Source organism: Crinia signifera, chromosome 11 (assembly GCF_055691185.1).
Source record: "Crinia signifera chromosome 11, ASM5569118v1, whole genome shotgun sequence".
Classification (NCBI taxonomy): Eukaryota; Metazoa; Chordata; class Amphibia; order Anura; family Myobatrachidae; genus Crinia; species Crinia signifera.
In genome coordinates this window covers 115676839-115699136 of record NC_139227.1, presented here as the reverse complement: position 1 = coordinate 115699136, position 22298 = coordinate 115676839, and the positions used below count along the sequence as shown (strand labels likewise).

The 22298-nt window shown below is 46.9% G+C and overlaps 1 protein-coding gene across 1 annotated transcript in view; it reads left to right on the top strand.

Annotated features, from left to right (window-relative positions):
* OVCH2 (ovochymase 2) overlaps window positions 1–20530 on the top strand; it is a 50888-nt gene extending 30358 nt beyond the window's left edge. The window contains exons 15-23 of the mRNA XM_083163792.1: window positions 1338–1623; window positions 4271–4340; window positions 5170–5365; window positions 9429–9568; window positions 10412–10574; window positions 11372–11452; window positions 13945–14068; window positions 17194–17321; window positions 18554–20530. Of these exons, the coding sequence (XP_083019918.1) occupies window positions 1338–1623; window positions 4271–4340; window positions 5170–5365; window positions 9429–9568; window positions 10412–10574; window positions 11372–11452; window positions 13945–14068; window positions 17194–17321; window positions 18554–18687 (1322 nt within the window). The 3' untranslated portion in view covers window positions 18688–20530. The remainder of the gene's footprint in view (window positions 1–1337; window positions 1624–4270; window positions 4341–5169; window positions 5366–9428; window positions 9569–10411; window positions 10575–11371; window positions 11453–13944; window positions 14069–17193; window positions 17322–18553) is intronic.
* Window positions 20531–22298: the final 1768 nt, after the last annotated feature.

The following is a 22298-nucleotide window of genomic DNA, read 5'->3' as shown; positions in this document are numbered from 1 at the left end:
TGTACCCCCTACCCCTGTCTCTCTGCACCCCTGATAATACCACACAGTAATGCCCCTTACACATTACACACATTATTAATGTCCTTATAACCATAATGCCCCTTACACATTATGCCAACCTTTATTAATGCACTTCATACACATAATGACACACATAATGCCCCTTACACATATGTTGCACATTATTAATGCCCTTATATACATGACGCCCTTATATACATGACACACATAATGCCTGTTACACATATGTCACACATTATTAATGCATTTATACATGACACACATAATGCCCCTTACACATATGCTAAACACTATTGCACAACCAACCCATCTGCAGACAGCACTCGCACAGCCGCTAACACTGTGACATCTGCCTCTGCTTGGATACAGATGTTTCCTCATACATCTTGTCTCAATAGGCCATGCAGCTCCTGGCCAGTTCTGCTAACGTTGGGTGCCTTTTTTTGCTGAAAAATCATCCTATTTGCATTGTTATGACCAGGACACACAAGGAGCTTCCAATGATTAAAATGATATGCAGCATGCCTATATTCTGTGTGCGACTGTGGCTGCACCTGCACACAGAATGCTATGTTACAGTGATTTCCATGAATACACTATTTCATATGCAGATACAGCCTCATTCACACACAGAATATAGGCATGCTGCATATCATTTTAATCATCAGAAGCTGCTGGTGCCCCTGGGCATTCCAAATGCCCTAGGCAATAGGGCCTAAGGCCGGCTCTGGGTACCCTCGGGGAGGCAGCCACATTTTTAACCGCCGGAAGACGGGCCCCTGTGTAGCAGCCACGTACCACACTGCTGGCACCCGCACTGTGGCAGCGGTAACATCACGCACTGCCAGCACCCTCTTCCTACACTGCATGCAGCTGACACCCTAACCCACAGCACCAAAATTCCGTCAGGGTCATAATCCCGAATGGGTCAAAATACAGACAAGGACAAAATCATGAAAAGGTCAAAATCCTGACATTTAAAATCCCGTCGAGAGGGGAGTGTTATTGCCCCCCCCCCCCCCAGCAGCAGCACACCTACAGTATGTGCTGACAGCAGGCTCAGCATGGGCTCTCACGCTGTAGGTGTGTGCTGCTGCTGCTGCTGCTGCCCGGGAGGGATGGAGGGGGAAGGACAGAGGGGGTAGGACCAGGGTTGTACTCGACTTTAGAGTATTTTTTCACCCCCCCCCCCCCTTAAACATTTTGGGGGTGTGGCCTAATCGTGGGAAGTGCCATCCTACGATGAGGCCACCCCCCCAAAATTTTACGATGAGGCCACCCCCCCAAAATTTTACCTCTCGGCGGCCCTGCTGAAGTGACCTCATGTAATATACTAAACTTTTTATTTAAGGATAAAAAAAAGAAACAAATAAACCTTCCACAAGGAATTGCTGTTTTTTTTTATTTGGTCTCAGATATGGTTTGTGGAGCAGCCCCAGTGCCCCCCAGATTCCTCCATCGCAGCATATCGGAAGCAGAAGAGGCTGTATCTAATTCCTGGCCCTGGCATGTCAGCATAAATGTTGGCAGTACACACGTGTGCAGTGGGGCCATCATTTCGGAAACGTTCGTCCTTACATCTGCCAGCTGTGTCACACAAAGGTAGGTGCTCGGTGTGCATGCCTGTAAGAATTACTAGTCCCATCTGGTTTAATCGCCAATTTACAGCACGGTAGTAAACTTACATGCATGCTTTGTGGTTTTTATTTAAATACTTTTGGAACATGCGTTCCCAATGTGCGTTTGTACTGCCAGCTTATAGGGCTCTGCCATTGTCCTTGTATGTTACTCTTAAGCATGGCCGCCCGCTGTCAGAATTTGTATTGGAGATCAGTAATAGCAATTGATAAATGTATTAGTATGAAGAAAGTAATAAAAACATCTGATTACAGTAGAGAGTTAATGGTACAGCCCCTATTTTATACTGAATGAGGGAACATCTCTATCATCTGCTTAATCTTGCGTAGCGAGACGCCCGGTGCAACCGAGAGCTTCCGACAGAAGTAGTGTGTACCGGTTTGTCTTATCAATTTTACGTCTTATTTGAATCACAGACTCCGCAAAACACTGCTCAGCGTGCCCCCGAAACGCTGAACTGCACAGTAATTGGTTTTAAATACGTACAAAGTTGCCGATAAAGCACAGCAGAACGTGGTGGTGCATCGCACATAGACGTCTGAATGTCGCACATCAAATTGATCACTGCAATCTAGCAAAGTAGTCACTTACAGTCATTGTGTGTATTGCATTGCAAGTATGCTGCAAATTCTGAGCGTGAAAGAAGCTCGTACGACTGAGTCGCCCTCTGCGGAAAACACATGATTTCTAGATAGGGGTTCCCAAATATTCGATTTTACACACACACACACACACACACATGTGGTACACCGGAAAGGTCGGCCAGTAACCCTGTTACCTTGCGCTCTGTGCTTCTCTTCTTCGTCTCTTCTTTTTGGACACGGGACAAGAACCAGGCCAAAACGACGGTGCAACGGAATTTATTCAAGATTAAATAAGGTACTAGAGGTCGGGTAGCAGGCAGTGCTGCCTAAGGTGTGGATAACACTGAAAGGGATGCACCGTAACACAATTAAAAATCACAATAATAATATAACAGAATAGAATCACTTTTTTTACAAAGGTAAAGTAATTAGCAATTACATTAAACCATATTGCATTAATGGACTATTACCTTCACAGTGCAAGGTCATGTAACACAATGACACGGTATTGTAAAGAGTACTATGCTACTGGGTACCCAGCTCCTATCCTGAATACTGTCTCTGAGACAGACCTGTGCACGAGGGTTTACAGTTCACTGAAGGCCTCTCTTCTTTGCTGCGCAGTATTTGTGGGACTTAGAACAGTCCTCCACGGTCGGAAGGGCAAACGTTGGGTTGGGCAATGTCCCGGATAAAAGGGGAAAAAACTGTATTCCTTTTTATGGCTCCAAAGGTAGTGACACTACCAAGTTTACGCCACAAGATGGCGCTGTTGTTTCCTTTGGAAGAAATGGCTGCACTCTGTATAGTGTAGATTTCTGACCTGACAGCGCAGGGGCCAGGTCCTCTTAAGGGGTGCTCTCAGTGGTGGAGGATTCCTGCGGAAGTCTATCCACTCCTACTCTACACAATCCAGGGCCATTTAGATGACAAGGGGTCCTCAGTAGTGATGGGGCAATGGTGTCCCTGAGTTGGGAGAGTCAGTGTGCGGCCTGTGAGGGGTTACTATTTAAGCTTCTGGTCGAAGGTGTGGGGGGAGCAATCCCTGTCTCGCTGGCCTACTCTGGCCTATGACAGTGTCTCTGTGATGGGCCACTTAATTAACCTTAAGGCTCTCGAATGGGCAAAGTCAGCGGGGGTCGTGTTGGGCTGAGGCTGCTGTGCCCCACTTACAGTTGGTTGCGGCACCTGCCGTTTGGATCGCTGCTGGGCTCTGCTGGACCTTGGAAAGCCTGTCAGGGGGACTGCGGCGCTGCTGCGGCCGCGTCACTCTCTCCGGCAGCCCTGGTCCACTGGTCACTGCGGCTGCTGCGGTGGGGTCGGCGTCGGGCAGTCTGTCAATCACCGCCGGGCCTCAGGTCACTGTGCGGCGGCCGTGGGGATCATGCGCCACTCTCTCTCCGGCTGCTCCCGGGGCGCTCCTTGGTGACGCTGCTCGATGCTGCAGCTGCTCTCTCGCGCCGCCGGGTCTTCTCCTTCTGTCAGTCACCGCCGCAGCTTGGACCGGGTGCCGCTGCCCCGCTCTGACAGGTACTGCGGCACGTCTTGGCTCCCTGTGTCTTCCAGCACACTTCTCCTTCTCTCCCTGTCACGATGGCGCCCGTCCAGTCCTCTGTCTCGCGCCGCTCACACACTCCTCCTTTTTTCTGCATTCGCGCCGTTTCTTTTGCACCAATCCCAGGGCTTCTTTCTTCTGGCTGGATTCCAGCACCTTGGGCAAGTGCTGGGTCCAAGTGCCCCATTTACATGTCTTCTGCACTCCGTGTTGGTACTGAAGGGCAGTTGCCTAGCAACCCCCTGTGGTGCCCGCATAAAGGGGGTGACACTGGCCACCAATGTGAATGCTGGGCACTAAAGGGGTACCCAGTTTCCGGGGTGTCACATGCACACACACACACACACACACACACACACACACACACACATGTGCAGTTCCATCTATAAAATCTTCCTGCTAATATATGCATGCTTCTTGCTGTTCCTTTAAATGATATAATAATTTATAATATTGTGTATTTTTGTTGCAGAAAAGAGATTCATGATGTGTGGCTGGTTGTTGCTGGGCTGCATGACCTGGAGCGCTCAGAGAATACTCAGGTTTGAGATTCACCATCGAAAACTGTACTTTGCAAAAATGTGCGCAAGTCCAACCGCTCCTAACTGTCCCCCTTCATGTCCTGGTGTGTTTAGGATTGATGCAAGCCTTGGGTGGCAAACCTGATCAGTCTAGGGTGTGGCACTTCCCCTCATTTGGCGTTGCCTTAGCACAGTCATGGCTAACCTTGATACTCCAGCTGTTGTTGAACTACACATCCCAGCATGCCCTGCATCAGTGTTAGCATGGCCAAATAGTAAAACTGTTGCAGGGAATGCTGGGATGTGTAGTTCAACAACAGCTGAAGTGTCAAGGTTAGGCATCACTGCCTTAGCAGGTAAGAGGTAGGTATGGGTAATTCCTTCCGTAACCTTACAGAAAGCTCCATATTACCAGGAGCAGCAACAAGAAACATGTAAGAAGTTGCTAGCTAGATCATGGTGCACTGTGTGAGGTGCCTCAGAGGACTTATGATGCATATAATGTTTAAGGTTTCCCTCAACCCCACTGGCTCCCAATACAACTGCCTGGCCTAATGAAAACTAATAAGGGACAAACCATGAGAGAGATGATTGGTTGGTAGGGACAGATGACTACCAATCCAATAGGTTGAAGTTGATGGGCTAACATCTTTTTTTCAACCTTAATTACTATGTATGTGACTATGTTACTTCTGGCCCCACCTGTCCTGGACTGTGCACTGAGGTAGCCAATGCAGAGATCGGCAGTTTCCCATTGCTTTTCACAGCCGCACCCCTTCCGTGTGTACCCTACAGCTTCGCAGCTGATGAGACTTAGCAGAATCCTTCATTTTTTCTTTTTTCTCCCCAGAAACTTTTAGTAAAGCGAGTTATTGTGCATCCTGTTTTTTCCCCACTGTCCATGGACTTTGACATCGCCTTGATCCAACTAGAAGAGGGGTTCCAGTTCAACCCTTATACACAGCCCATATGCCTACCCGAGGCACTCAGCGTAGTGGAACCTTACACCCTCTGTGTGGTGTCTGAATGGGACCTCAAGATGGACGGTAACTGTTTTTTTTTGCACAATATTATCTTTGTCTAGGTTTGAAAATTGGCAGTTAGAAAATTGACAGTTATTGCTGCGAGCCTTGCAGCAGAAATCACCGGCACCCATAGCGACTGTGCTTACGAGCCAATAAAAAGCTTTTTGCAGAATGAGAGGCGTCCTTATGTCCTCCTGGCTTGTTTCTGGCAAAAGAGGACATCCAATGGAATATCCAGTGCTTGTATATTTTCACAAACGGAAGCCATTGCCCGCCACCCCCACCTGCGCCCCCTAAATGGCACTGGACTGTCAGTTACTGTCAGAATGATACCTCTATGCTGAATGAGGTACAGGGCCCGTTCACGCATGTGCAAAGTACGTACAGAACACCAGTAGTGCGCATTAGGACGCTTATCCAATGGAATCGGGCTTGGCACCAGTGTGTACCCACAGTAGTTTTATGGATTGGCTATACCGGCACAGATGCTGCTTTTGTAAGTCTGTATGGAGGATCTAGTCTGGGTTCAGGATGCATTGGTCAAAACCCTGATCTCCAAGCCTTTTGTGTAGGTTATATATACTGTATGCCAGGGGCCCTCAAACTATTTTGCTCTGGGACCCCATCAGACAAAAAAAATAATGCCAGAACCCGTTACTGCAGAAGGTCATCACATCACATGTGTAGGCAGCATATACATTGTGGAGGCACAGAGTGATGGGAGGAGTCTGATATACCATAACCCATCACATCACACGTGTAGTCAGCAGACAGCACATACATGGCAGCATTGTGGAGGCACCGAGTGATGGGAGGAGTCTAATATACCATAACCCATCACATCACACGTGTAGTCAGCAGACAGCACATACATGGCAGCATTGTGGAGGCACAGAGTGATGGGAGGAGTCTAATATACCATAACCCATCACATCACACGTGTAGTCAGCAGACAGCACATACATGGCAGCTTTGTGGAGGCATAGAATGATGGGAGGAGTCTGATATATCATAACCCATCACATCACACGTGTAGTCAGCAGGCAGCACATACATGGCAGCATTGTGGGGGCACAGAGTGATGGGAGGAGTCTAATATACCATATCCCGTCACATCACACGTGTAGTCAGCAGACAGCACATACATGGCAGCATTGTGGGGGCACAGAGTGATGGGAGGAGTCTGATATACCATAACCCATCACATCACATGTGTAGTCAGCAGGCAGCACATACATGGCAGCATTGTGGGGGCACAGAGTGATGGGAGGAGTCTGATATACCATAACCCATCACATCACACATGTAGTCAGCAGACAGCACATACACGGCAGCATTGTGGAGGCACAGAGTGATGGGAGGAGTCTAATATACCATAACCCATCACATCACACGTGTAGTCAGCAGACAGCACATACATGGCAGCATTGTGGGGCACAGAGTGATGGGAGGAGTCTAATATACCATAACCTATCACATCACATGTGAAGTCAGCAGACAGCACATACATGGCCGCATTGTGGAGGCACAGAGTGATGGGAGGAGTCTGACATACCATAACCCATCACATCACACGTGTAGTCAGCAGACAGCACATACATGGCAGCATTGTGGAGGCACAGAGTGATGGGAGGAGTCTGATATACCATAACCCATCACATCACACGTGTAGTCAGCAGACAGCACATACATGGCAGCATTGTGGAGGCACAGAGTGATGGGAGGAGTCTAATATACCATAACCCATCACATCACACGTGTAGTCAGCAGACAGCACATACATGGCAGCATTGTGGAGGCACAGAGTGATGGGAGGAGTCTAATATACCATAACCCATCACATCACACGTGTAGTCAGCAGACAGCACATACATGGCAGCATTGTGGAGACAGAGAGTGATGGGAGGAGTCTAATATACCATAACCCATCACATCACAGGTGTAGTCAGCAGACAGCACATACATGGCAGCATTGTGGAGGCACAGAGTGATGGGAGGAGTCTAATATACCATAACCCATCACATCACACGTATAGTCAGCAGACAGCACATACATGGCAGCATTGTGGAGGCACAGAGTGATGGGAGGAGTCTGATATACCATAACCCATCACATCACACGTGTAGTCAGCAGACAGCACATACATGGAAGCATTGTGGGGGCACAGAGTGATGGGAGGAGTCTGATATACCATAACCCATCACATCACACGCGTAGTCAGCAGACAGCACATACATGGCAGCATTGTGGAGGCACAGAGTGATGGGAGGAGTCTGATATACCATAACCCATCACATCACACGCGTAGTCAGCACACAGCACATACATGGCAGCATTGTGGAGGCACAGAGTGATGGGAGGAGTCTGATATACCATAACCCATTACATCACACGCGTAGTCAGCAGACAGCACATACATGGCAGCATTGTGGAGGCACAGAGTGATGGGAGGAGTCTGATATACCATAACCCATCACATCACACGTGTAGTCAGCAGACAGCACATACATGGCAGCATTGTGGAGGCACAGAGTGATGGGAGGAGTCTAATATACCATAACCTATCACATCACATGTAGTCAGCAGACAGCCCATACATGGCAGCATTGTGGAGGCACAGAGTGATGGGAGGAGTCTAATATACCATAACCCATCACATCACACCACACGTGTAGGCAGCAGACAGCACATACATGGCAGCATTGTGGAGGCACAGAGTTATGGGAGAAGTCTAATATACCATAACCCATCACATCACATGTGTAGACAGCAGACAGCACATACATGGCAGCATTGTGGAGGCACAGAGTGATGGGAGGAGTCTGATATACCATAACCCATCACATCACATGTGTAGTAAGCAGACAGCACATACACGGCAGCATTGTGGGGGCACAGAGCGATGGGAGGAATCTGATATACCATAACCCATCACATGTGTAGTCAGCAGACAGCACATACATGGCAGCATTGTGGGGTCACAGAGTGATGGGAGGAGTCTAAATTAACAGACAATTCAACAGATTATTCAGACTCCTTGAATCACTGACAGATTACAAAAATCATCAGCCTGATGGTCAGCAACATGGAGTCGCGACCCCATGCAAAGAAGGTCGGGAACCACTTTGGGGTCAGGACCCACAATTTGAGAACCGCTGCTGTATGCTATCTGATCCATTCCTCTAATGCTGGTTACACCTATGCTGATTTGGATACATTTTGGCACTTTATTGATACTAATTAAAACGTCCCAGATTTCTCATGTTCCAAACCAAAAACACTTAATCAGTGAGTGCTTAAGTCCAAATTCATCAGATGGCTGCACTGGATGGAGTGATGGGATCAGACCGAGGGACGACCAATTTAGACACCATGTAGCAGGCTCAGCGAGTAAACAAATACTGTATGTGTGGCCAGTGCTAAACTGCTCGCAGCAGCTTACTGTATGTGATCCTTAGCAATGCAAATGCAGAAGGAGGTGCATACCACAACCCCCCTCGTTTCACCCCCTGCCTGCATACACCCCCTGGCCTGCCTGCTGTGTACCCCCGGTCTGCCTGCGTACACCCCCGGCCTGCATGCGTACACCCCCTGGCCTGCCTGCGTACACCCCCTGGCCTGCCTGCGTACACCCCCTGGCCTGCCTGCGTACACCCCCGGTCTGCCTGCATTCCACCACCCTGCCTGCATACCACCCCCTCCCTGCATTAATGATTTGCAAAAACCGCGAAGCAATTGTTGCAGTTCTAGAATAACATCACGACCATTGGTTGTGATATTCAGCTGCACCATGAGGAAGTCTGATCTTACTCACACTTGCAGTCGCAAGGGATCTTGTGCGGCCAAGGACACTGCGAACGCGGTACAGTCCTTGTCCTCTCCACACCTGGGAAACAGAGGCACCACGTCCCTGTTTTCCCAGGCATCTCCACCATTCCCCACGTTCCCCACGTGCCTGGTAGTCAGATCACTGTTGCCTATGTCACCGCCTTGAATGTTTTCATTTGTTTAGTCATGTGCAGTGTTTAGTATTCCAATGAAATCTCTGAGTTAATGAAATAATCTGTGTTGTGTGATCTGCAGAGAAGACGTCTTCAAAGCTTCAGCAGCTGGTGGTGCCGGTGCTCCCAGATGACATCTGCAAGGAATATTACCATGGATTTAATCCCAACACGATGGTTTGTGCTGGGACTGTGACAAGCCAATCCAGTGTTTCTTGCCCAGTAAGTGCAGTTTATTGCTGGCGACGTAGATCAAGACTAAAAAAATAATGACATTAGCGGTTAGAAGATCCTTATTTTATTATGAGCGGTAGACTACTATGAGGGCCATATTGCAGGCGGGCTGGACATATGTAATTGTAGAAGAACATACAGGTACTGGTAGGTATTACATTGTGCTTCAGCATACTCTAGTACTGTGTGGTCTGGGGGTAGTGGATTCGCTGTAGTTCTAACCAGGGGCAAAACAGAGGCACCAAGTGTAGCTGACCCCTGATGTTCACCAGGGACCTCCAGAAGGAAGCTCCTTGTGCAGGGTGTCCACAGGGCCACAGCCCCCATATCTGCTCTCAGTGTGGCATGTTACTGTCCACAGGCTTGTACTGTATAAAACACATTGCGCAAAATCAGCAATGCGAAGAATGGCATGTCCAAACTGTGGCCCTCCAGCTGTTGTTAAACTACACATCCCAGCATGCCTTGCCATAGTTCTAGCATTCCCTAATAGCAAGACTGTGGCAAGGCATGATGGGACTTGTCGTTTCACAACAGCTGGAGGGCCATTGCTTGGACATGCCTGGTCTAGGTAGTCTAAGCATGATAAGGACAAAAAAGTATCTGGATACTGGTTTAAGGCTTGGAACCTTATACTCTGCCACCGTTCCTTATGAAAAGGGCAGGGCCCTCTGCACCGTGCATACAATTGGTGATGCTCACATCTGTAAGTATCCCTTTAGCTGAACTGACCTTTGTAGAGGTGCACATACATTTGCAAACCGAGAAATGTAATGTTGGATCATTTTGATCTATAAATTAATAGAATATAAATTCCTTTATCCGTTACAGGGGCAGCCTGGGGGTCCCCTGGTGTGCCTTTCTGATGAACCTGGGGTCTACTTTATTTTCGGTATTGTAAGCTGGGGTGTTGGATGCCAGGAGAATCCCAAGCCTGGAGTGTACATAAGAGTTCCACTATCTGTTGAGTGGATAGATGAAATAATTTGGGCAGGTAAGTGTTTCATCTGTCTGTTAGTAATTTGACTTTGTCAAGGCAGCACAATATATAAGGTGTGCTCACAGGTGTGCCCTGTGGATGTGTGCCCTGGGAATGTGTGCCCACGTACCCTTTAGAAAACCTCAACTATTACCTAAAGCATCTCCGTCCCAGATCTAGGTCATCTCCCAGGGAAGATTTCACACTGGCCACCCTAGATTCAGAACAAGGCTGCCTCTACTCCTGGGAGCAGGCCAAGATGTAAGGAGGAGACAAAGCATAGTGCGGTGTCCATCTGACTAGTGGGGAGGGCATATGCCCCAGTAGGGGGGTGGCGGGCAACAATTTGGTATGTGGGAGGGGGGGTATTGTTGGGTTGGAGAGGGGGTTATTGTTGTTGGGCATCTTTTGGCACAGAGCATGTGCTCACGTTTTAGAGTTTGATATATGTTAATTGTATTTGTGTACTACCATACGCACAAGCTTATTACATTCCACGTCTTCTATTGGTCTGCTCCAAGTGGGAGGCAATGGAATCTAATCAAGAGAAATGTGTAAAAGCCCTCAATATACTTTGGAGGTGATTCAGGTTGGTTTGCAAAACCAAACTCCTTTTTTAATGGACAAAACCATGCTGCACTGCAGATGGGGCAGATGTAACAGGTGCAGCCCAGGCCGGTGGATAAACCACAGACTTCCTAAATGGCCTATATATATAGTTATCCAGCAAATATGGCAGCTACAGGTAAGGGTTAACATACTGTATATATTTTTATTAATATTTGTTTTTTAAATGTCCCCATTTGTTGAAGACCTGAATGCAGCAGATGACTCCAGTGCTGATCCTGAATACCAGCTTGATCCACCTGTCAGTCCGGAGTCTTTACTGCCAGGTACAACTCATTATACTTATGTCCGCAATTACATTGATAGACGCTGACCTGATGTGGAGGTGGTTGCCGGGGGAGACTCTCCTGTCTGATTCTTGCATGATCACAGTAGCTGAGGGGTCATGGCGGGGAGTAGTGTGGTAGCAAAGAGAACTAATTAGGGATGTTTCCACCGGCTATTACCCTTAGTGTGCGAGATGTCACACTTCATAGACTCTCCCCTATGTACATAGCATATTACTTGGAATGGCACAATTTAATTGCAGTGTTTGCTGTAATATTACAATAACTGCATTATTTTGGTAGAATTTGTGTAACACACTAATCTGCCACAGTCATTTTCCATCCTTAGTAAACACAGAGCTCATTCCTTCCCTACACTGCGCTCATTCCTTTCCCAACACCGCGCTCATTCCTTTCCCAACACCGCGTTCATTCCTTTTCCAACACCGCGCTCATTCCTTCCCTACACCGCGCTCATTCCTTTACCAACACTGTGCTCATTCCTATCCAACACCATGCTCATTTCTTTCCCAACACAGTGCTCATTCCTTTCCTACACCGCGCTCATTCCTTTCTGAACGCCGTGTCCATTCCTCTCCCAACACCGCGCTGATTCCTTTCCCAACACGCGCTCATTCTTTTCCTACACCGAGCTCATTCCTTTCCCAACACGTGTCCATTCCTCTCCCAACACCGCGCTCATTCCTTTCACAACACCGAGCTCATTCCTTTACCAACACCGCGCTCATTCCTTTACCAACACAGTGTTCATTCCTTTACCAACACCACGCTCATTCCTTTCCCAACACCACGCTCATTTCTTTCCCAACACTGTGCACATTCCTTTCCCAACGTGCTCATTCCTTCCATACACCATTCTCATTCCTTTTCCAACGCTGCGCTCATTCCTTCCCTACACCGCGCTCATTCCTTTCACAACACCGCGCTCATTCCTTTCACAACACCGAGCTCATTCCTTCCCTACACCACGCTCATTCCTTCCCTACACCACGCTCATTCCTTTACCAACATCGTGCTCATTCCTTCCTTACACCGCTCTCATTCCTTTCACAAAACCGCGCTCATTCCTTTCCCAACACCATGTCCATTCCTCTCCCAACACCGTTCTCATTCCTTGCCCAACACCGCGCTCATTCCTTGCCCAACACTGTGCTCATTCCTTTCCCAACACCGCGCACATTCCTTTCCCAACGTGCTCATTCCTTCCATACACCTTTCTCATTCCTTTTCCAACACTGCGCTCATTCCTTTCACAACACCGCGCTCATTCCTTTCACAACACTGCGCTCATTCCTTTCCTACACCGCGCTCATTCCTTCCCTACACCGCGCTCATTCCTTTCCCAACACCGCGCTCATTCCTTTCACAATACCGTGCTCATTCCGTTCACTATACCATGCTCATTCCTTTCACAACATCGCGCTCATTCCTTTCACAACACCGCGCTCATTCCTTTCACAACACCGCGCTCATTCCTTTCACAACACCGCGCTCATTCCTTTCACAACACCGCGCTCATTCCTTTCACAACACCGCGCTCATTCCTTTCACAACACCGCGCTCATTCCTTTCACAACACCGCGCTCATTCCTTTCACAACACCGCGCTCATTCCTTTCACAACATAGTGCTCATTCCTTTCACAACACCGCGCTCATTCCTTTCACAATACCGTTCTCATTCCTTTCACAACACCACGCTCATTCCTTTCCCAACACCGCGCTCATTCCTTTCCCAACACCGCGCTCATTCCTTTCCCAATACCGTGCTCATTCCTTTCACAACACCACGCTCATTCCTTTCACAATACCGTGCTCATTTCTTTCCCAACACCGCGCTCATTCCTTTCCCAATACCATTCTCATTCCTTTCCCAACACCGTGCTCATTCCTTTCACAATACCATTCTCAATACCATTCTCATTCCTTTCCCAACACCGTGCTCATTCCTTTCACAATACCGTGCTCATTCCTTTCACAACACTGCGCTCATTCCTTTCCCAACACCGTGCTCATTCCTTTCACAATACCGTGCTCATTCCTTTCACAATACCGTGCTCATTCCTTTCCCAACACCGCGCTCATTCCTTTCACAACATCGCACTCATTCCTTTCACAACACGTATTATCCCTCACTTCTCTTAGACGTCACCATTTTTGGCATGCAAATTTCTGTGCTTCAGTTGGTGCAGAAACAGGTATCTAGCGCCTTGTTGTATCACGTGCAGTTCCAGCCTGCAGTATTAAATGATCCTCAGCCTGGTCACTGGTAACACTGGGGCAGATGCATTAAGCCTGGTGAAGAGATAAAGTGGAAGATGATAATGCACCAGCAAATCAGTTGTATTTGGAAATTGACAGTTAGGAGTTGATTGGCTGGTGTATTATCACCTTCCACTTTACCAGGCTTAATACATCTGCCCCATTGTACTTAATACACCTATAAATAAACTATAGGTGTCTTCATTTCTAGACAGTGCTCCGTTCACTGAGCCGGGCTCCTCACAAGACACCTATGTCACCTGTAAAGATGTGATGAGCCTGCAGTCACCGGGGGAGCTGAAACTGGTTGTGAGCAGTCAGGACGAAGGTTTCAGGTAAGTGACTAGAAGTACAATGTGAACCCACGATGTTCCGCTGATGGTCCGATTTATCGTATGTGCTTCACATAAGATCTCCCGGACTCAGTGCACACAGGAATTTGCATCGGATCCGATAAGTTGTCAATCACCTCCCATTTGACCAGTCTTCTTCATCCGATATATCGGGCCGATCCATCGGAATCAGATGAAAACAGGCAAAATCAGACTTATGTATGGGCACCTTTACTGCCAGACTCTGATATGATACCGGTACTAAGTGGAGTGCCACAGGGTTCGGTTTTGGGGCCCATTTTGTTTAACATTTTTATTAACGATATTGGGATAGGGTTACTCAGCAATGTATCCATCTTTGCGGACGATACAAAACTTAGCAAAGTCATCAAATCATCAGAAGATGTCACCATGCTTTAAAATGATCTTGCAATTCTAGATGAGTGGGCAAAAAAATGGAAGATGAGGTTCAATGTAGATAAATGTAAGGTTATGCACCTTGGGAGACACAACCAGTGTGCTAGTTACAACCTTAGCGGAGAGGAACTGGGTAATTCCATACTTGAAAAGGATCTAGGAGTCCAAATAGACAGCAATCTAGGATGTAGTGCCCATTGTAATGTAGCTACAAAAAAGGCCAACAAAATTCTGGCATGTATTAAGAGGGGAATGGAAACTAGGGACTCAAGGGTAATTATGCCACTATATAAAGCATTGGTGAGACCTCACCTAGAGTACGGAGTACAGTTCTGGGCCCCACACTATAAAAAGGACATCATAGAATTAGAAAAAGTCCAAAGGCGAGCAACAAAGCTTATTAGGGGAATGGAGAATTTAAGCTACGGGGAGAGATTAAGCAATTTGGGACTATTTACATTAGAAAAGAGACGTTTAAGGGGGGACATGCTCAACATGTACAAGTATATCAAGGGCCAATATAAGGAACTGTCTCACACCCTCTTTTCTACTAGAAAGGAATCTAGGATGCGAGGGCATGAGTATAGATTAGAAGAAAAAAGATTTCATTCAGCTAGTAGAAAGAATTTCTTTACGGTCAGAACAGTCAAACTCTGGAACTCTCTTCCCAGAGAGGTGGTAACGGCTGGCTCATTAAATGCGTTCAAGGCAAAGTTGGACAAACATTTACTGGAGAAAAACATCCATGGGTACAAATAAGAAATATAATTTGTCTGTAAAATACCAGAACCTACCAAATCAGCAATGGATATCTATACCAGGTTGAACTAGATGGACGCAAGTCTTTTTTCAGCCTTACCTACTATGTAACTATGTAACTATGTTCTAAGCATTCTCATCCAGATTTGGGTTCTTTGTTCTAAGAGTTAGCAAAGAATGGTTGAGCCTTCTCCCCTGGCACTAAACACCTGAGTATCCCCTCAGAGCTACTCTATGTGATCAAGAGCATTATTGCCAATTAAATAAAATCCCAGTTTAGCTGATTTTAGGTTTTTACACCCTTTTATATATAGGGACAAGAATGATCATGAGAACTGTTAATTTCTTTCTTAACCTTTAGGTGGCAGTAAAGTCTACATTTGATGTTTTATGGTTTAAAATGTTTCTTTTTGTTCAGCAAATGTAGGGAATTGGATTTTTTATTTTGTTACCATGTTAATTAATTTGATCATTGTAGGCAGAGAAATCCCTTTCTAAGACGTTTGTAAACATATCAGATATACTGATGGTGATGTACTTGGCACTGCCATTTAACAGCTTTGTAGGCCTAGACCCTACCCCACCCATTCATGGGGATTTATAGCTTAAGGCCCCCATACACTAGTCCGACTTGTCCTATGGACAGTTTGCCCTTCAGAGCCCCCCGACAGCTTCCCGGGAGGCTCGCTTATGATTTGGCACTTGAAGTGCTAAATTATACATGCAATAATTGCATGTATATCCCCGGGGAGCTGGCAGCGGCAGGGGGTGGTCAGGGGGTCACTGCGGCGCTGGGCAGTAAGTCAGTAAGTAGTGGTATTTGCGGGGTGGCGGTGTGGGAAGCGCTGCTGATTTTGAATTTTTTTTTAAAGACTGGCCGGACGCTAATTGGGTGAATCTCAGCCAATCAGCATCCAGCCAGTGTTTTCAAATTCAGCAGCGCTTCCCACACCGCCACCTGGCAAATAGCGCTACTTAGTTCCCAGATGGCGCATGAACCCCGCTGAATTACTGCCCAGCGCCGCAGGGACCCCGCTGCCCACCCTGTGCCACCTGGACCTTGTTTCCCAGCCCCCGTTTCCCAGCCTCTGCTGCACATACAGTAGGTGTGCGACAACGGTGCTTCAACGCTGTCAGACACCTACGGATCGGACCAACACATCGTGGGTGCTAAAAAGCACCCGTGATGTGCCGCTGATGGGTCCGATCCGACAGATCGAACCTGCAGCAGGTTCAATCTGTCAGGTCCAACCCCACTCGCACAAGATCGCGCATCAGATCCGGATGAGGTGTCAAACATATGCGATTTGAGACGATTTCTCAGTCAGAACCGTCTGGATCTGGCTAAATCGTCCCAAATCGGTCGGGTTATTTTGTTTCTGTACAGGGTAAATACTGGCTGCTTTATTTTTACACTGCAATATATATTTCAGTTTCCGCACACCCCACCCAAATGTAACTCTCTCTGTACATGTTACATCTGCCCCACCTGCAGTGCACATGGTTTTGCCCATTTTCCAAACAAATTTGTACTGAGCTCAGATCTGAATAAGGCCCTTATTGCGTTTCATTCAACTCAATAGAGAAGATAGGTTATTAGTGTCAGGCATATCATTAAAAGCCTCACTCCTAGTGATGGCTTATCATCATCATTTATCCAAAAAGAAAGGATACACTTAAATCAATAAGAGGTAACACGGCGTCTTCTCGCTTCCCACTGTATCTGTGCGAAATGCGCCAGTAGGTTTACAGACACATATACGGTAATTAAAAACACTGTTTAGTTTATTTTGGAAAAATAAAATACATGTAAATGTCAGCAATGAAAGCGGTCTCACTGCCTTGTCAGCAGGCAATACACCCTATGGCGAGATATTGAATGGCATCCTGTGCTATAATCCCCCTGTGCATGTATATGCTGTAAAATCCTGTCGCATCTGCTTTTATTTCAGCTGCCAACTGAAAATCCAAGCACCAGCAGATCACTTCATAATAATCCATTTTAAACATTTAAAGGCGACTTATGACCATCATTCCTTGGTAATCTATGAAGGAGTATCTAGCAATGAGACTGTCAAAGGTATGACTTATAAATCATATATATTATGGCATGTATGTATATTTTCATGGAAAATGGTCACCCGTTTCCCTGCCCGAGGCGTGGCGAGCAGACAGTGCTGTCTATTTATTCTGTGGTTGGAGTGTGGCGGGATGGCGTAGCGGCTCTGCAATTTGCACTGCCTAGGACATCCCAGACGCACGGCAGTCACATATACTCATTATATGGCGCTGCCGGTGCCCCAGATGTCTTGTGGTTGGTGGTAGATGTCCATGCCAGGCCAGTAATGCTGCCCGTAGTACAGGCTTTGCTTACATGACTGACAGTGGTGCAGCCCATGCCCAGCCTAAGTGGGAGGAGCAGCTCTCTCCGTACTAATCTCTGCTCCTCCCCCCGGCCTCACACACTGCTCTGCCTGGCAGGCTGCTGTTGCCATGGTTGGCCATCACGGTCTAGCCCTGGGACGTATTGTAGAAGAGTTCAGCCTCTTTTACCTTTCATGGTGAAATCTAGGTCCACTAGGACAGTCATGGCTAACCTTGGCACTCCAGCTGTTTTTGAACTACACATCCCAACATGCTACAGTTTTGCTATTTGGCCATGCTAAATGTGATGCAGGGCATGCTGGTATGTGTAGTTCAACAACAGCTGGAGTGCCATAGTTAGCCATCCCTGCGCTAGGAACATGGCTACATAAGGAAGCACACTGAGGAGGTCACCACGTGCAACATTGCACCGCAACCTGTGCACCAAAAGACAGGACTATCTAATACCCTTTCACACCACTGTGGTGTTTCGTACATGGGATTTTGTACATGGGTACATCCTGAGTGCAACCCAGCTGAAACCCGTTTCAGACTGCCGGCCCAACGTAGGTTATTGCCGGTTGGTGATTTAACCACTGACGTGTCCCTAGACGGTGCTTGGAGATTGGCTTTTCCTATGGTTCGCATAGATGCTGGGCCACACGGACCTGGTTTACCTGTTTAGACTGCACCGCAAGCTGAGCTGAACCCGTGTTGAACCCTGCTCACTACCAGAGTTGAAATGACGGGTCACTTGACCCAGCTGTCTGAATACCTCCATAGTAGGTTCCATAATACAACTTTAATCACTCCATTAGAATAGTTTCAGATGAGCCTGGATTTGTGAGCGTGTAATGCATGAAGCCGGTGTCCCTGCCCTATGTCCCGTAGATAAACAAAAAATGTCACCTTTGTTCTAAGTCATTCTGCTGTAACTTTCCTCTGCAGCCGAACTCACAGAGGACGAGATTCCCAGCACTATAACGTCTGTGGGCCCATGTGTTATCCTGGAAGCCACCACCGCCGACGGCCCTTCCGAACTTCGCGTATGGTTCTCTTACACGTTCCACAACCAACATTAGGCCCTGGATGAAAAACTACAGCTACAAAAAAATATATTACCCCTGTAATTATTTTTGTTTTTACATAAGAATGCATAAATTAAATGTTCTTAAACGCATGAAAAAGTTCAAATAATTGAAGTGTTCTGCCTTTAACGTCACGGGGAATCGTTTTCCCATCGCACCCGCCGCTCTGGGGTGAATTTTAACAGGGACCCATTTAGGGAATGCTCAGAAACTGAGGCGTGTAAACAATGTTATATGTACAACAGAGTGTGAACGCACAACTACATGTGTGTAGCTTTGAGCTGTTGTGTCATGAAAACTTATCTATAATGCTATTTTATGGTGAAAATGCTAAAGATCGTAGCAAAAGATAAATATTATCTGACCTGCAGTTTGTAGGTTATAAAGCTGAACGTTTCAGAGTGAGTTTTTAAACCATGGACAGTATAATGGTCCTTATTCTGGTTCACTGGCAAAGGCAAATTCCTTCTCAATTGGACAAAACCATGTCTCTGCACAAGTTACATCTGCCCCACCTGCAGTGCATATGGTTTTGTCCATTTGAGAAGGAATTTGCCTTTGTGAGTGAACCAGAAAAACCCCAAAAGTACTCAACCTGTTGTCTTCTATATGTTATTATTATGTCTTATATATGTCTAGTGTACGTTTGTGTGTCTCCGTAACACTGCCATCTGTTGGCAACGAGTGAAACGACATCTCTTTCTCTCTCACACATGCACAATCACAGAGGCAATCACAAGGTAGCAGACTAGCTTTCGAAGCATTTGCTTCGAGCGGGCTTACTAGTTATGAAATACTTATGTACCTTATTTCCCAGTTGATCTCCAACCCACCTTCCACCATTCTTCTATCTAGAGTATCCTCCATATTGCCATTTATATCTTCTAAACCAGTGTTTCCCAACCTCACGCCTTAAGGCGCACTAACAGAGAGGTGTTAGTGATATCCATGCTTGGGTACTAAAATAAGTCTACTGCTAAGTACTTAAAACCTGGACTGTTAAAGGGCTTTGAGATTTGTTGTTGGGAACCCTTTAATCCTCCTACATTCCCCATCCGTCCGGTCTCCCCTATCATCGCCCCATCTAGCTTCTTTCTCCCCTATCATCGCCCCATCTAGCTTCTTTCTCCCCTATCATTGCCCCATCTAGCTTCTTTCTCCCCTATCATCGCCCCATCTAGCTTCTTTCTCCCCTATCATTGCCCCATCTAGCTTCTTTCTCCCCTATCATTGCCCCATCTAGCTCCCCCTTCATTATCCCATCTATATTTCCCACCGCTTTATTCCCATATTTTTTCTTTCTTCCCCTTACATTCCTCAGTCTACCACCTTTATTTCCCCTATCTAGCCTCTTCTGCCCCCATTCATTCTGCCATCTAGCTTCTCCTATTGCTCCTCTTCCCCCCTTTTATTTCCTCATGTAACCTCTTTCTCACTTCCCCTAAATTCGCTCATCTAGCTTTTTTATCCCCATCATTCCCCCATTTATCTTTTTGCCTTCATTACCCCATCTACCCTATTATAGCCCCTTCATTTGCATAATTTAGGCACTCCCCTTCGCTTCATTCCCCCATCTAGCCTCTTCCCTCCTCCTCATCCCCCATCTAGCCTCTCCCCTTCTCCTTATTCCCCCATCTAGCCTCTCCCATTGTCCTTATTCCCCCATCTAGCCTCTCCCCTTCTCCTTATTCCCCCATCTAGTCTCTCCCCTCTTCTCATTCCCCCATCTAGCCTCTCCTCTCCTCATTCTTCCATTTAGCCTCTCATCCTCAATCCCCCATTTAGCCTCTCCTCCCCTCCTCCTTAATCCCCCATCTAGCCTCACCCCTCCTCCTCATTCCCCCATCTAGCCTCGCCCCTCCTCCTCATTCCCCTATCTAGACTCCCCCTCATTCCCCCATCTAGCCTCCCCCTCATTCCCGCATTTAGCCTCCTCCTCCGCTTTATTCCCGCATCTAGCCTCTCCCCCCTGCCTCATTCCCCCCATCCTCATTCCCCCATCTAGCCTCTCCCCTCCTCATTCCACCATCTAGCCTCCCCTCCCCCTCATTCCCGTATGTAGCCTCTCCCCCCTGCCTCATTCCCCCCCACCTCATTCCCACCCATCCTCATTCCCCCATCTAGCCTCTCCCCTCCTCATTCCCGCATCTAGCCTCTCTCCTCCTCCTCATTCCCCCATATATGAAATGGGATGGAAATGAAAACCTGGGCAGTCAGGAACTGACAAACCAACACTGAGCTTATAAAATAAGGAGGATAAAATAGAGAAAAGGTATCGCAGGTAATTCCTGAACTGATTATTTCATCTGTTTTTCTATGCAATATATTCTGTGTATAACTCATGTATTGTCTTTAGTTTTATAGGCTGATCTCATAATGTACCATGTTCTAGCGGTTGACTGCTTGTTACCTACCCTGGTTACGCAGTAGCACGCCCCGTAGCCGGCCAGTTCATGGGATAGGTAGGGATATGTGTGCAGTATTAAACGTGGACATTTCATTTAATGGTTTCACGAACATGCAGTATACGTATAGTAAATGAAATAAAATCACTGTATTTCACCAATGTTTGTTGTGCTGACGTTGTTTCACTTTCCTCTGAATACTGCAGTCATTAATACCCCTTTCAGATGAAAATTCCGGGTCCGACCGGGAATTATGAACAACACGGGTGCGACTGGAATGTGACGACCATTTTCACTCTGTGGCCCCTGCCCGTGTTATTCTCAGGTCGGTGCTGTACTACTGTGAGACTCACTTGCTAATCTGGGTAAAAATACAAATAAACAGAGGTCCAATACTAATGACTGCATTTTTATCCCAATTTCTTGGCGACAAAAGTACTTATTGCACTTTGAATGTCGATGCAAAAATAGGCAAAACATTCAGGAAAAGTACAACTATGCAACTAAGTCACGCCAAAAAGGTAGTGTTGTACACACTTATATCTGCCAGGCCCAGACCAATCATGACTCTTTAAATGGACTCTGTTGAATGGTCTTTTCCAGGGCTGATCATTTATAGTGACCAACTGCATCAAACGGGATCAGTGCTTTTATGCATCTGTATTTCTGAGAACGTTTGACACAACCGCATGGGAATGAAGTATTTTGATTGGCTAGAGTGGACAGTACAGGTAGAATCTGTAGCACTTCAGGTTGTTTGCTTGAAAGAAATAGCTTGTTTTGGCCAAGGAATACTTCAGAAAGTTCCGGAAGCATTTGGTTGGCAGACCGGCTGCAAGTGGCTTTCACTAAGTCTTAAAATCTTATGTAGAGCTTTGCCCCCTAGAAGTATATTTAATTGTAGTCAGAACTGCCGTCTACTGGGAATGCTACGACCTGTCGGAAACCATGCGGGAAGGGAAGACAGAGCCTGACATCTACGAGCCATCCTGCTGCACTTGTCTGTTATGAAGAGCGAGTGCAAATAGCACAAGGGATTATAAACTTCTAGGTTGAGTGTTTGTGGGAGCCTTGCATAATTCAGTTAGGTAAGGAAACAGTTAACAGGTTAGAATGTAGGTGATTTAAATAAGGGGAGTGTCAGGGAGGGGTTAAACGGACATTTTGTGAGAGGCAATAGAATATTCCATCTCTTTCTCT